At 42.4% G+C, this 16,470-nt stretch overlaps 1 protein-coding gene across 2 annotated transcripts in view; it reads right to left on the reverse strand.

Moving 5' to 3' along the window:
• Window positions 1-4,316: 4,316 nt before the first annotated feature.
• fkbp15b (FKBP prolyl isomerase family member 15b) overlaps window positions 4,317-16,470 on the reverse strand; it is a 41,635-nt gene continuing 29,481 nt past the window's right edge. Inside the window, exons 25-31 of one of the 2 annotated variants that reach the window (XM_080739321.1) lie at window positions 14,741-14,851; window positions 13,683-13,790; window positions 13,049-13,192; window positions 11,966-12,238; window positions 11,378-11,658; window positions 8,700-8,835; window positions 4,317-5,973 (exon numbers count right to left, since the gene is read on the reverse strand). In XM_080739321.1, the coding sequence (XP_080595447.1) occupies window positions 5,893-5,973; window positions 8,700-8,835; window positions 11,378-11,658; window positions 11,966-12,238; window positions 13,049-13,192; window positions 13,683-13,790; window positions 14,741-14,851 (1,134 nt within the window). In that variant the 3' untranslated portion in view covers window positions 4,317-5,892. The remainder of the gene's footprint in view (window positions 5,974-8,699; window positions 8,836-11,377; window positions 11,659-11,965; window positions 12,239-13,048; window positions 13,193-13,682; window positions 13,791-14,740; window positions 14,852-16,470) is intronic. The other variant, XM_080739322.1, reaches the window with a different exon arrangement.

Genomic DNA, 16,470 nt, shown 5'->3' on the forward strand with positions numbered 1-16,470 from the left:
TGGAGATGTTTCAGTGCTGTGAGAGCAAGGTGAGGAAGCAGCACAGTAATCAGTGGTCTGAATGAACAGGGTGTCAGTGGTTCTCCACCTGTGGGCTGGGGCCCACAGGTGTGGTGTCCAGCTATACCACCAACATGTGGAACGCCCTTCCACAAGCCTTAAAGGAGAGCAAATCCCTAGCCTCCTTCAAAATTGGTACTGTATGAAAAGTCACCTTCAGACGGCTGCTACCCGAGACTTGTAAATAGACTAAGCCCACATGCTTCCACCCCCCCTTTTTTCTCCCCATTTTTCTTGTAATTGATGTTATCCTAGATAAAGTACTATGTTCCATCCATCTGTCTTTCAATGTTATGAGATACATAAAGTGGTTCCTGTGTAAATAAGCCGTAAAACGTACTAGGTTCTCCTTTTAGTTGACCTTGTACCAGCGATTTGTGCTGTCATGAAACTGTACCTTTTTTCTATTGCAAACCGCCAATAATCTCTTCAATCAATCAAGATAGATAGATAGATAGAAAACTTTATTATAGTGTCACTCCTCAGACCATAAAATTTAAAAACAAGCAGCATATTTCATATAATAGTTTGAGGACCACTCACTAGGAGTTGTGAGACACCTTTCAGTTGACATAATAAGTTAAAAACATACATTAAAGTACCAACATGTAAAAAAAAGTTACACATTTAAAAACAAAAGAATCAAACAATACAAAAAAAAGAAATAAAATACAAATACAAAGAAAAAGCATAATAAACAGTGGGGCAGTTTATGAACCGGTACTGAGAAAAGCTAATCTTCTTTTTAAGATGAGATGGCAGGCTTTGGCACATTCGGTTACACAGTGTTTACCAGCTAAAATTATATTCCGTTTATTATTATCATCCTGTTCATTAAAAAGTTCAACCTCTTGTGATAACGAACAGAAAAGTTCGGAACGAATGTCCTTATAAAGATCACAGTGTAATAGGACATGGGCCTCAGATTCAATTGAACCACTACTGCATAGTGTACAAAAACGGCTATCTGCTGGAGTGTTTGTATGTCTGCCCGTTTCCAAGGCTAAAGGAGCCACTCCACATCTGAACTTAGCAAAAGCGCTCCTGTGCTGCCTGGACATAATATTTTGTACATACGATTCAGTTTCAAATCTGTTCTTAAAGCAACAGTAAGTACGCAGTTTATTTCCTTCTGGCTTATTTATTAGCTGAAGCCACTTCTCCTCATCTGCCACTGCAACAGCCTGATCCAGGCACTTTATATCACTTCTTGTGAGTACAGTGTCTGTGTTGGCAAGTGCAGCGAGCCAATGAACGTTCTAACAGTGTGAGCATAGTTCTTCACATTTCTAGTCTGGCCCACCCACACAAATACACGTTTACAAAGTCTGGTGTCCGGCATACTACACAGCCGCTGCCAGTTTTTAAAGACACAATCAAAACTGGTGGACCGTGAGGATATTGCAAGTGGGTCCCCAAATATTTGGCACTCTAGTCTAGGTCATCCTCAGACGAGCCCTCCATCATCACTTCCAGTCGACGATGGCACACCACGATTTTACTGATAAATATAAAACATGATATAAAAACACGTTTTTCCTATTTTAGATGTCTAGTAGTACATTGAAATTGTATTCATCATTGTTATTTTTAATTGTTAATGTATGTATCAAGGGTGGTTCATTTGAACTTTTACTTACCTTATACTGTATGCATCCACGCTGGTTGATTTCAGGCTGCAGAGTTCCTGCGCCTCCTGACTCAGTTCAAGGAGATGGGCTTCCAGCAGAACGCCATCAAAGAGGTTCTGCTCGTCCACGAGAACCACAGAGACAGAGCTCTAGAGGAACTGATGACTCCCATGGCTGAATGAGACAACCCACGGCCGTTAAAGCTGCTATCTGAACATTATTCTCATGAATAAAACTTCTGGTTCACTTTTAACCAATCTGTATTGTGTGTAGAGTATGTTAATACAACATAACTACATCTGCTGTTGTTAATTTACCCCTATTTATTTTCATGTAGGCCTACAACAATGCTGAACATCTACGCAGTGGCCTGTCTTATTTGCAGTATGTATCCGTTATTTACATTGTGTTGTATTTCTCGGCTCTGACACGATTCCAGCACTATTTGACCCCACTGACTGTCCCAAAAATATCTAAATCCACAAAAACCCATATATGGATTGGAGTAACCTGATGTCATTAATATGACGTCATATCATTGCTGTCGTACAGTGGCCAGTCCTGATGCGCCTGCATCAATATAATACCTTGCGCACAGTGAGTGGGTGGTGGGGGACATTCCTTTATATCCCATGGGGGTCTCAGGCCTAAACAAATATCATGAATGGTCTGATCTGTCATCCTATTTACACTTTGAGGATAATGTGACTGTCAGGTTGGATTAGGTGGTATGAATCTTACCTTGGCCCTGTCAATATACAATTTTCTCTGTTGTCCTGGTAAGGGCTATAGTTTTTGTATGTGTTATGAGGCCACCTGGTGGATCTGGGGCGCAACTGCGTCAGATATGAGACTGCTGCTGGCATTAATTTACCTGTTGCAAAGGAAGGCATTAGCTTTGCCATTAAACTTATTCAAGAAAAATACCTGTCCTGATAAAACCATGGGCATGCATGTATAAAGTTGAAGGGGTTCAAGTTATGCACAAGTCCTTAGTTAAAGTAGGACTGTCATCTAAAGGGGTACTTACTGTCACTTAAGACTACTTACTGTACTGGTCAGCTGTTGTTGGGGGGCAAGGGTCAGATTACACTGACATGAGTTTCAGACTATTTCAGACAGTTATCAGAGAGACCACGTGACCTACTGTATCATACTATTATAATTTTGGGGCATGTCAGCGGGCCTTCTAAGTAGCTTTTTGAATCATACACAGAGAGGAAATATGCATTTATGTCTGTATAGGGCAGGTCATATTTGATGGTTAAATGGTTCCGTAACACTGTTAAAGCTATCCTTGATTGACAGCAAGGGAATATACAGGTGCGGGTGATTAGCAAAAGGTATGCACCTGAGGACAGATGTTTTTTTTTGTTTTTCTTTACCAGCGTCAGAGCCACACTTCCAGAGAGAAATGCCATGCATGAAGATTGTACCATGCACTATGGATAAGTAAAATGTGCAAACAAAGTGCTTTTCATACCTGCGTACTACAGCCCAAGTCTCAAGGTGCATCAGTGGGTTATGAAGGCTTATTTGGAGCCGACAAAATAGCCATTATTACACTGTAATTGGAGAGGGCAGACCTCAGAAATACCCCCACTGAGGTTAGGGTTTAGGTGACCTCATTTAGTAACTAGAAGCAGTGCTCTTCCGAGCACAGGTCTCCACCAGTCGGCCTCCTGATGGCGCTATAAAAGGCTGATGTAAAAAATGCAGGGAAAAGGTTTTACCTTGGCCTCTAAGGAGTGCGCATACAAAGTTTGACACTAATCGGTGGAGTTATAGGTGAAAACATGAATCGGCCTGTTATAGCGCCACCATGAGGCTGATTTGATTTTTCTTAAGTGGCATTTATTCATCTGCCTATTGGGAATGTGCATGCACAATTTCACCAAAATCGCACACTGCGTTCAGGGTTTCAGGCATTTTATTCAAAACTGACCAATCCTGCAAACTTTGAAAGCCAGTTTTAGGCAATCAGGATGGAATATGGAAAATCTGACACATCCATCACATGACTGTAGAGATACTGTCTACTGATTTACGTGTTTTTTGGACAAAATCTGTAGGAGTACTGGCAAAAGTTAGTTTTGCAAAAGTCGGCCTCCTGGTGGCGCTAGAACAGGGCCATGTGAAATATTTGGGGCAGAGGTTCTGAATTGGTGTCGAGGGAGTGTGTGTGCACAGTTTGGCAGCGACCGGGCCAACGGCGCCGGAGATTAGCTGGTAACGGACAACCGGACGGACGCACGGACGGACGGACGCACGGACGGACGGACGGAGGGGAAAACATACTCTCCCTCAGCCTTCGGCTGGTGGAGACAATAATGGAAGTCAATCTTCTGAATGGAGATGTGTAACTGTAATTGGAATGAGATTCACCTGTTAACTTGCTCGTCTTCTGGTCGTGTATCATCATTGGTGCCAATGATTCTACCTGGATGGCTGCTTTTTGGAGGCATGGAAAATAATCAAGAGCTTTCACAGTGCAACTCTTTCTTTACACAACTGTTTATAGATGAGTAGGATTGATTGATAATGCACTACTGTACCTACAAAAAACACCAGGACCTTTTGTGGTGAAATTGTTCACACAAAAAAAAGATGTCACAGATAATTTAACGCAATTTATTTTCTCAAATTAATTTTAGTTAGCAAAAAAGTGTAAAAGATATGGGTTCGAAGCAGCAAGCTAACAATTGGCAAAACCCAATAAACAATACATTCTCGAACCACTGACAGACAACTGGGAAACTACTGCATCTAATCGGATAAATAAACAATTTGCTACAGTATAGATTATAGATCTGCTATAGTAATTACAGACATGGCAATGGCCTAAAAGACCACAGAATCTAAGCTGCCATCCACAACTTCTTTTAAGTGAATAATACATTATTTTAACCATAACCAACACCACTGCAGTGATTGTACTGTATGACCAATACTGGTTGACAATATATTGCATGAAAGTCCATTAGAAACAACGTGCCTTCCCAAACGTGCTTTCCATTATAAAACGGAATACAAATTCCATAAAACCCTTTAGCCTTAGTGAAACAGACTCGAGTTACAATCGTACTCTGACCGCTTAATTTCCGTCTACACCAAATCTCTTCGTCAAAAATGCCTAATCTAGTTTCGTAGATCTGCCAATTTGGGCAAATGTTCTCCTCAGAATGCCTATTCCGGGGTTCAAGTGGTCAAAGTTATGGATTGCAGCTTTACACAGTAACATTAAAAGAGATGAAGAGTTTCTTTCCAAATGAAACATGATTCAACTTGGGAAATGACTTTGGAAACTATACTTAACAAAATGACAAGACAGAAAATTAAAAACAAATCAAAGGTTAGTAGGTCATTTCATGGTCTAGTGAAAATGATAAAATGTTTACAGTCTGGATTGTTTTGACATTTTAGAGAAACCGAATGATGTACTTTGGGGACAATGGTTCTCAAAGTGTATTCCAGGGACTCTCTGGGTTCCTTTAGGGAGGTTTTAAATTGAGTCTTTAACTCATGACGGCATAAAAATGAAATACATTTGTATACTTTCAGAGTTAAGAGGAGTCCTTGAAATGTTAACGTTTGAGAACCATTGCTTTGGGAAATGGCTATAGAAACCAACTCTTCAAATGGGTTTAACCCATTTAGGCGTAGAATTATTGAATGCTCTAACTGTTGAAAAATAGCAGATATACAAGCTCACAGCGCGGCACTGAGTGCCGTGCTGCGAGCTTGTAGATCTATTTTTGAAAAATCGTGAAAATGTGTGCAAAGCAGCACACATTTGTGTACAGATATGAGCTGTGAGCTTGTATATCGGCTATTTTTCAATAGTTAAAGCATAAAATAATGGTTAAAGTGGTTAAAATCTAACGCGACTCAGGCGCGTTCCAGGTATTTGAGGGTTTAATCCAGTTGTGGAACACGGGGCTGTCAGTTTAATCACAATTCATAACAACGAAGGCTGCCGACACATCCTCCACCCAGCTTCAGCAGTAGCTGTCAGGTCAAGCCGTCTTAAACAACGTCCCCCCCTTGTGTCAAGTGCAGTTACAGGAGCACCCACCTCCCCTATTATTGTCACTGGACAGACACCAGGTAGGGTGCCGTTACACCCACAGTCCTGTGTAATAGAAGGGCTGTCCTTATAACATTCATGTTTAGATATTCCTTCATGCTTCCGCTTGCCGTGTCAACCCAGCCAGTCCAGGTCGTCTTCGTCATCATCGTCTTCACCGAACAGAGGCGCAGGGGGAGGACGCCCCTTCATGCTCTGTAAGCAACACCACAAACACAGAGAGTTACCAACAGCAATGGTGAAGAAATAAATGCAATAAATCTAAAAAGTCCAACCATCAGATGGCGCCATTGCAGTGATTAACAACCTGTGGGGTATTGCAAGTTGGCCCCCAGTTAATTGTCAAAAACACTAAGCTTATAATAACATAACATTAATATCAGAAAGGAGAACAAATATATATATAAAATACATGTAATTTTCTTTAAAACACAAAAAGTATATATATAATATATATTGTCATTGTGATGCCAATAAGAACTTTAAGTACACTATGTTGCTTCCATTGATCAAAACTAGAACACAATTGATTGAGGATTAGCCAGAATGATTGATTGATGATTAGCCAGAACACGATTGATTGATTGATTGATTGATTGATTAGCCAGAACACAATTGATTGAATAATGATTAGAATAAACAAGAGGTCAGATGGGTGGGCCGCATCACTTTCAAGTTTTTGAAAGGGAAAAGATCCAGAAAAGGTTTGAAACCGCTGCTCTGTGGTGATCAAAGTGACCTATCCAGCAGAGACAAGAGTTTCATCGCAATTCTAATTGCACACGTTACTGGACAAATAAAGCAACAATTCAGCAAAGGAGGAATGACAAATTATACTGAAATATCCACTTTGATTTGCCAGTTAACTGTACCTTTTCTGCTAATAAACGAAGTGATGCAAACAATGAGGGAACACACAAATATACACAAACACACAACACTGACATTTAACACAGGGAGTGGGGGGTTTAAAGCAGGGTGTGGAAATCTGTACAGCAGTGGTTCTCAAAGTGGGGACACAAAGGGGTTCCAGGGGGTCCCCAGCAAAATGAGTTAGAATATCACCAAAATCTGTTGCGTTTACTGCCAATCGTGTTTACAGTTGCGTTTTACTGCCAATCCATACGTTTACTACCTAACTCGACTTAAAGGAGTAGTTCACCCCCAAAATGACTTGTTTTCTATTCATTACACCATGGAGACTTTTTTGTCACTTTCCTAAGACAAAATATGTATAACAATACATTTACCCCCATTGATTCAGGATGGGGACCCAAATGCGTTTGAGTCCCCATCCGGAATCATAGGCCTATAATCAGCTTTTTGTCTTAGGAATGCGATGAACACAAAAAGATATTATTGAAAGAGACTTAAGTCTCCATGGCGTGAGTAATCAATAGAAACATTTTCATTTTGGGGGTGAACTATTCCTATTCCCAAAATCCTTCGGAAGATGACGTCATCAGGAAATAGGATCTGCCGTTCACAAAAATGTAGTGATTTTCTGGAAAATGGATGCATCTCGGAATCCATCTCCAGTCCAGATCGCGTTCTCGTTTAAAAACAAGCCCTTTTCCTTTTATAGTCTTTTCTACAGACTATAACAAAATCACGGATGGCCGTGGTTATAACTTTTCTTTACCGGGTGAAAGAAAAGACTAATCGTTGGTCATATCCGGAAGTAATCTGATTACATTTGGACAGTGATGAGTTCATGGAGCCTCAAAAATAAGGTAAAAACACTGAAAAACCCGGGCAGAATCTATTGAATTAATGGTATACCCGGCAGTAGGTGTGTTCAAAAATAGATATTGAAAACTAAAAAAAGTTTGACACCATTTCTTTCCAAAGGGGGTCCCCAGCGCAATACATGTCAATTTGAGGGTGGGTCCTTGACATGAAAATGTTTGAGAACCAATGCTGTAGAACAGTGTTTCTCAAACTGAAATTCAAAGAGTATACAAACGGAACCAAATGGACCCATAAGGTTTAAAGCAGGGTGCTCCATTTGTACACTCAGAATTAGGATTTTTTCTTTTGTATACTGTAGATTATTACACGGGGGGTCCGTGGCCTACTGCAAATCAAACTGGGGGTCCTTCAAATTAAAATGTTTGAGAACTAGGGGTGTAACGATACATTTAAAAACGATACGCATCATGATACATGGTTGACGATACGATACATGGACGATATTGGTTCATTAACGGTGATACGATACGATTCCATTCAATGATTTAAAATCGATATAACTATTTAGCAAAAAAATAAATCTGTGTGAAACGTGTCAATAGTGCAGGTTTAAGGGAAAATCTATTCTGGATATAAATAAGTAAACAATGTGATTCTCTAGCACAGTGGTTCTCAAAGTGGATTCCAGGGACTCTGTGGGTTCCTTTGGGGGGGGGGGGGGGGGTTAAATTGACTCTTACAAGTCTGTAACTCTGACAGTCCATTTGGTTCCATTTGTACACTGTCACGAGTTAAGGGGAGACCTTGAAATTTGAAAGTTTGAGAAACACTGTTCTAGCAAATACATGAACATTATATTTCAACACAACCCGCACCTTGACATGAACACAGATCACACACATTTATCGATAGACCAAGTGTAGCTATAAGGAATGAAACTAGACACCTCTTTTTCATTTTCCCTCTATCTAAAATATCTAAATACAAGGCACAAATACTTACGTTTCCATACAATCGATTTTTGCATTGCAAAACGATTTGATACAGATTATCTGAATTGTAAAATGATACGAGACGGTACGATATTTTGCTTTTGCATAATGATCATATAGCAGATCATTGCAAATCAAAATCAATTTTTCGATTCAGTTACTATATCGTTACACCCCTATTGAGAACCACTGCGTGTAGAAGCCCTGACAAAAGCCCTCTAACAGAGCCTTCCTCACCAGCTCCTCCTCCTCCTCCTCCTCAGCAGGTGGTGGTGGGGGTTTGGCTGCAGCGCTGGTGGTGGTGGTGCTGGTGGTGTTGCTGCTCGGGAAAAATGGCTCCTCTCCATTTTCCTTCCCTACCCCCTCAGTCAGACTGAGAGCATAGTATAACACAGGGTGAGTAGGTGTGTGTGTGCTTGAGTGGTTGGGGTGGGGTGGGGAGGGGGGGGGGATGGGATGGGGGGGCTAAGGGAAAGAGATGAAACAAGGATGGAGAGATGGAAAAGAGCAGAGGATGGGAGAGAGAGAGAGAGAGGGGTGGTGGTGGGTAGGGCTGTCACCATTATGACATTTTACATGATGATTAATTGTCACTCAAATAATTGCGATTAACAATTTAATTGTGTTTTTGTGGTTGACAATTACATTTCTGTTTGGCTTTTAGGCTGTGAAGATGCACATGGCAGATATGACACATAACCTTTACATTTACCTTGACATAAAACTTTATACTTAAAAAAGAACATTGGTAGTGGAAATAGCCGATCTAAAGCTCACGTGTCGCGATGCGACGCATTGTGAGCTTGTAGATCTGCTATTTCCACTACTTTTTGAAAGTGTTTGTAACCACAGACATAAAAAGGTAGATGGCTCTTCCGGCTCTCTGGTACCTGTCTCGCATTGATAGGCCTTTTTGATTGACAGGCTTGGAATTCTTCAGTGTGCGTAACAGACACGGAAGGTCGGTAGGCAAATCAGAGGCAGGTGGGGGCGGGTCTTTTCGTACGCAGCTCTTAAAAACAGCTGCGTCGCGCAACACTAGGAACTGGCTCTGTTGAATTGAATTGTAGTCCTTGGATCCCGGATCCCTTGTAGTCCCGGAAAAGACACGCTGTGATTGGCCAGTAGTTTTTTTGAGTGGCAGTCTGTCCTCGACACTTCCGCTTTTCTGCCCATCAAGTTGGACGGGTCACTCCAATCAACTGCAGCGGTGGACGAGGTTTTTATATCTGTGTTTGTAACTATATTAACATTTCTCAACATGGAAACGATTATGACGATTCTGCAAATTAATTGCGATTACCTCACATAATTGTGATTAGACGATTGTGTAATAACTGTGACAGCCCTAGAGGTGGGGTTAAAAAGATGGGTGCGGGTTAAGGAGGTTAGGAAGAAAAGAAAAAGACAGAAAGACGGCGAGGAACAGTGAACAGAAAGAGAACCAAACAAATGAACTGAAAGAGAACCAAAACAAAACAAAGAACATGACAGGAAAACAATGAAACGCATGATTTCAGACAATTCAGACGAGCAGTGAATTTAGCGGGATTTCATGCATCATTAGGAAGGGATGAACAGACTTAAAAACAAGGACATCATATAAACTGTAGACTAAAGTCAACTGGACCTCTGTACTTGGACCCTTGGATCTTTCATGGTCAGATGTGACTTATGGGGGCTGGTGTAAATAGTAACAAAGACATTGCCGGCTTATTGTGTCTAAAAAGACATATTTAGCCACTTGTACGCATGCCCCCACCCACTGAAATCAAAATACTAAAATCACTAAAACGATAGAAAGCAGTAAATGAAAACATTTTAACACTCACCTTTTTCTTTTCTCTAATTACAATCTAAAATATGAACTCTTGTTGTAAAAAAACAAAGTTGTCCTTTAAATTTAGGCCTAGAATTATTGAATGCTTTAACCAGTGAAAAATAGCAGATATACAAGCTCACAGCGCGCGCTGCGAGCTTGTAGATCTGCTATTTTTGAAAAAGTCGTGAAAATGTGTGCAAATCTTTGAATATATGTATTTTCAAAGCGAACGTTTGTTAACTCAAATTTTGCTTCTGGGGGTCCTGGAACTAAATATTTTGAGATGCGGGTCCGTGGCCAAATAAATATCATTTTGGGGGTCCTTCAAATGAAAAGGTTTGAGAACCACTGACATAGTAGTCTCTCAAGAACAGACTAACTGAGCTCCAGTTAAGTGAAAAGGACCTTTTCTTTGACGATTGCTAGCCAGATTGCTGACTTAGAAACATAGGGTTTTTCAAAAAATCTTCAAAAGACACTTTTAGAATCGGACTTCCTACTGGGTCCCATCAGCCACACGTCTATTCCCGGACTTTTGATATAAATGATAATAATAAAAAAAAAAAACATCGGAAATTCTTCTCTGTGTCTTTTTGGAGCTATCTGAAACGGTTAATATGCTCGCACAGTCATTTTCTGGTGCTGGGTGTGATACTCGTAATATCCAGCAGGCCACGCCGTTGACTCACATTCTGGATGGATGGCTGGCCAGGAGTGGCCATGAACTCTCCCCAGTGTTGAAACTCAACAAGAAAGACACACAAGATGGCTACTCTTTGTCTCTGTTCGTGGATCGCGGTTTCAATCACGTTCGGGCGCCGCTTCTCTATCGCTCCTTTCCCTGCTTCGCCGCACGTAAACGAATGGAATTGATCTCCCCTCCGCCTCGCCAAAGTAAGATCGCCGACCTCTGCAGGATGAATATGTACGCTGTATCGAGCACTCCATTACGTGTTGTTATCATGTGGGCTTTGTTTTTTTAAAACATGTTTGTAAATAAATGGCTTATTTCTTCGGCGCTACCTCTGTTCAGAGGGTTCTGCCGCGGCTTGCAACGTGTTAACAGACAAGTTCAGGTGACATCAGGACTCACCTTGTGACCTTGTCTGTGCTCCTGTCCTGCAGTGGACTGGGTGGAGGTGGGGGTTGCGTTGGGGGCCCTGTCGCGACGCGCTGCTCCTCTAGAGGGCCTTTCACGTCGTCTACGCCATCTTTGTGGAGCCCGGGTTCAGCTGAAGCGTCCGACTCCGTCCCGCTTGCCCGTATCGTCTCGGAGAGCGCGTCCTCCTCGGGTTGTCCGTCAGCCAACACCGCCGAAGAAAGGTTGTGTTCTTTATGCGGGTGGGAAGATGGTTCCACCGCAGAAGGCACTTCCTGATAGGGGTGCAACAGTTACTAATCGATTTAATTGATTATAAAAAAAACTCATTATCGTGTAGTTTTCCCCCCCTTTTCAAATCTTTTTACAAATACCAATCTACAAGCTCGAAACGGGTAGCAATGCGAGATGTTTAGAGCTTGTAGATTGCCAATCTTTGTGCGATACTATTGCACATGGAAGTATACTTAAATTAAGTATATATAAGTGGTTAACCAGACTAATCAATCCAATTGGTTTAATTAAAGTTTTAAATCGGAAGAATAATCTCTAAGAAAGTAATAATGGTTGCAGGAGTCCTACCTCCTGTACCTGGCCGTCAGTCGCCGTCGCCTCCAGCGTATCGGCTGGGCCTGCTGGGGGATGATGGGTGACCTCTATGACCTCTATGCACTCTGATTGGCTCTGCATCTCACAACACTCTGCCGCTGCTCGCGGCGGCGGCGTCTCCTCCTCCTCTGCTGCTACTTCCTGGTCCACCTTCCCAGGTTGTGGCTCCGCCCAGGCCTCTCTGGGTCGACCGGATTGGCTCTCAGCCCTTTGTTCCTCCCCTTCCTCGTCCCTCTGGCCGTTGACCTGCGTGTAGGGATGGGACCATATGGAAATTTCATATCACGATTATATTGTGACAAAAGAAAATTTACGATATTATCGTGATAAACAAAATCCATTATCCTGGTGCGGAACATTTTCGTTTATTTTTTGGCAAAGACATTTGATAGGGATGTAGCCCTAAATAAGGGTAGCTTGATAACCCGATATCAGATTTATTGAGCACCCGGTATCAATAAGCTTTGGGCTTATCAAGCTTGTTATCGAGCATAGTGGCCCATGATGTCATGTTTAAACAATCAAGACAAGAGGCGATCAAGAAATTATGACAGTACTATCCATAATATTAAGCCATTTAACACTTATTGCACATTAATGAATGCTTGTTTTAATCATATTTGTTACTTTTTGTCAATTGTCATCTTCATAGATGGTGGTCAGCCACAAACTCACAGTCGCAACAACTGGCCAATAAAAAAAGATACCAGTTATGTTCTGAATTTGCTTCTCATATCTTCCCACGAAATATTAGAAACGCTCAATAGTGGGCTCGATAAAAGCCTGGCTCAATAAGCAGGATCGATAAGGTGCTCATTATCAATAAAAATTAACGAGCTCCATCATCCCTAATCAAGTACGTATATGTTAAGTACCCTTTACCAATTATAGAGGGTTTAAGTGGTACCGGATATGCAGCTCGGCAAATAAAAGGTGAATTGATCCCAGTGCATGACCGAGGACGATATCACGATAAATAAAATCTCCACGATACGATTACCGTGAGTGTTTTTTTATCAAGATAAATGATAATATGGCTTATCGTTCCATCCCTACCTGCATGTTCCCTGGAGCTCTCTCCTCGCTGTGGTTCACCACGCTTTCGTCCTCTTCTTCGTCTTCCTCCTCGTCCTCCTCTTCATTGGTGCTCTGTTGTGAGGAGCGTTGCTCCGTGCCGCTCAGAAGCTGCAGAGTTACGTTCTGTGGAAAAAGTCAGATGTATCAACTTGACTGTGACAAAATAAAGTATTGAACTCATCATAAATTAGATAACTTAATCCTTTTCAAATCCACTTTAACCGTAAAACATACTTCCTTGACTGGGATCCCCCAGGTTTATCCGTGGACCCCTACTTTATTCACTCTACACCAGAAGTCTTCAATGGAAATAGTCGATTTACAATCTCACGATGCGTTGTAGATCTTCTATTCTTGCCACATATTCGCCTATTTTTGCCAAATGTTCTCCTACTATGAAATGCCCAGAATAGGGTGGCTAGGGTTCAATCGGTTAACTATTAATCTTTGGCCCAGTTGCCCAGTCATGGGACAGTTTTGTTGTAGATTATTGTAGTTTCTTCTGGTGCTTTTGAGCGCCAAATTCACTTAGTAAACTTAATGCTATTTTGAAACAGCTTTTTTGTAGCAGTTCCCTTGTGAAGGGAGTTTATGATGAAGGGAGGTCTATTACCTTAATGGTACTAACGATCACCCCCAGCACAGCCTGGCCCGTGTACGACTCACTGAGATCAAACTCTCCTCGTAGAGAATGGAACACACCATTCATCACACGCTTCACCTGCAGAGACAGAGAAAGAAAGAGAGAGACACACACAGGTTCAGTAGAGCTTATAACTCAGTCAGTGGTTCTCAAAGTGGGGTTAAGACCCTCTGGGTTACAAATGGACTGGTCTTACATGTCCAAAGGTGACTTCACACCAAACAAACTACTTCCAACGTCTCCAAGCAGACAGTCTGTTGTAGTCTGCTGGCATTAGCTGGCAAAATTGGCATTTATAAGTCGGGCGACAGAACATTGCATTCAGATGAGCCTGCTGCCGCCTTGGCAGTGTTGCCAGGTCTGCTCATTATAAGCGATTTTGGTCTTGTTTTCCTGTAAAGTCTCTAGTTTTGTTTGGGCTTGTTTCTGAAGTGTAGTTTGGCCTTATTTGATTTGGCCTTTATTTCAACATTCTTTTAGAAAATAGCTGATGTAATACAGCTAAAGTGGTGAAACTGGTTTTCATAGAGCTGGTCGCTCGTTTCACTCACAGAATCTGGCAACCGGAGGCGAAGAGGCGAAATTTTTCCTCTACGTGCTGCGTTTTCTCTTCTCAAAACAACACAGCACTATTACTAGCTTTGCTTCGGAGTCGATTGGTATAGGAATTGAGGGTCGAGACTGAGAATATGGTATTTAGTTAAAATGCGACGGGAAATTTTCAATGGCTTGTTTAGGCTTGCATGGTTATGCAGCAGTAGCAAACTAAAGCTCCACTCAACCCCCTCAAGTCTACCGACTCCTAGAAAAAGACGGCACAAGACTGAGCAGGTCCAGTTCTCCATCAACGGGTCACGACGGCTTTATCAACGGCAAGCGTCTCTTGCCGAAAAGCTGCCGATGGCTCCCAACGTCGGCGGGGTTAATGCTAGGGCTCCACCAAAATGACGGTGTCGTGCGTCAAAAAATGAACCGGGCGAATTTGTGTGTGTGTGTGTGTGTGTGTGTGTGTGTGTGTGTGTGTTCACCTCGTTAGCGGTGTCTCCATGGCTCTGGTCTGCTAGTTGTTTCTCCAGTTCAGCCACTCTGACCTCCAGCTTGTCCTTAACAGACACTGACTGCCTCTCCAAGGCAACATACTGACAAAACAAACAACAGTATGAGGGCATTCCTCACGTATAAAGAACATCTTTATCCCACCGTTGTCACATTGTGTGTGTGTGTGAGTGTGTGTGTGTGTGTGTGTGTGTGTGTGTGTGTGTGTGTGTGTGTGTGTGTGTATTTAATGAATACAAGTGTAAATATGCAGGTCTAAGATCAGGGACAAACAAAGATAGATGCCAACGACAACCAACTAAAAATAAAAAGGGACTTATGTGCAAAACAACAACAACAGAACTAGGCATTAAAGAGGCAGGCATCCCTGACAAATACATTCCACAGCAATAACACATAATTTAATTGAATTACAAGAGGAAAAACACCCATGGGAGGCTGCCACAGCTCCCTAAGACCCAAACAGTGGTGGGAAAAAGTACCCACACGTTTTACCTAAAGGGCTGTTTTTGATTTTGCGTACGTTTTTGGGTGAGAGTGTATGTACGGTAGATCCGTCGACATGCATAGTTCCTCTCTACGTTATTTACGTGCCGACCCGCTCTCCGCTCCAATTCTGCTCCCGTTTGGGCCGCGCACCACATGGAGGTGGTTTTTTAGCCAAAATATGTAGAACCACAGAATTTATTGACCCGACGACCGATGTGATGTTTGCTGTCGGCAACGTTGTCGTGGTAAATGCATCTCCGCGAGGGACAGAGGTACAGTTTAACCATCCGGACTGAGTAATTAAAACAAAACACAGTGCACTGGAGGACAGGCAGTGTGAGTGTGTGCACGCGCACGTTTGTGTATATGTTTTCTCATGCCAATAAAGCCGCTTGAGGCTGTGAGGAGTCGAGACGTCCTCTTCAGTGATTGCAATGACGTTCCTTTTTTCCCGTTTCTTGCTAAATTATATTTCTTGTTCGGACACATAGTTTCAGAACACAGTGTTGTCCGTAAGGTTACGGACAGAGACAATTACAAACGGACCTACAGAGCAACCTGATTAAACCAGTAAGACTCCCTAATCGGGAGATAAGCGACCGTAGGTCACTTATCTCCACAAATAGGGCAAAAATGTGTTTTTCCAAATTCTTCCTGATCCATGTTGATGACATGAGTGTAGACATACTGTGTAGTAATTTTCGTGATTTTAGGGCAAAATCTGTAGGAGCAGTGTCCAAAAATGTGTTTTTAAAAATCGGCCTGAAGGTGGCGCTATATGGGACAGATTCATGTTGATGGGATGAGTGTAGACATACTGTGTAGCAATTTGCGTGATTTTAGGGCCAAAACTGTAGGAGCAGTGGCCAAAAATGTGTTTTTAAAATCGGCCTGAAGGTGGCGCTAGAAGAGGGCCATGTGAGAGATGAGGGGTGGGGTGTCCGCGTTGCCTTGGCGGACGAATAGGTACCGGCCCCGGCTCTCCCGGACGCTCCTAGCCCGAGTTACGGCATTTTATGTGAGCTGCAGTGGAGGGGGTCCTCCACTGGGTCGTCACCACTTTTGCATCCGTTCTGGAGCACCAGGAGTGGGTGGTCCCCAGGAATTCCCCGTGAGCAGCCCCGTTGGGGTGGTCATTTGGTAATTTTTGCACATGTGCTAATTTTTTACACTTGGGGGTCCCCCAGGGACTTGGGGGTCCCTGGAGCTCCGG

This window comes from Nannobrachium achirus, assembly GCF_963921795.1.
Source record: "Nannobrachium achirus genome assembly, chromosome: 12".
Taxonomy (NCBI): Eukaryota; Metazoa; Chordata; class Actinopteri; order Myctophiformes; family Myctophidae; genus Nannobrachium; species Nannobrachium achirus.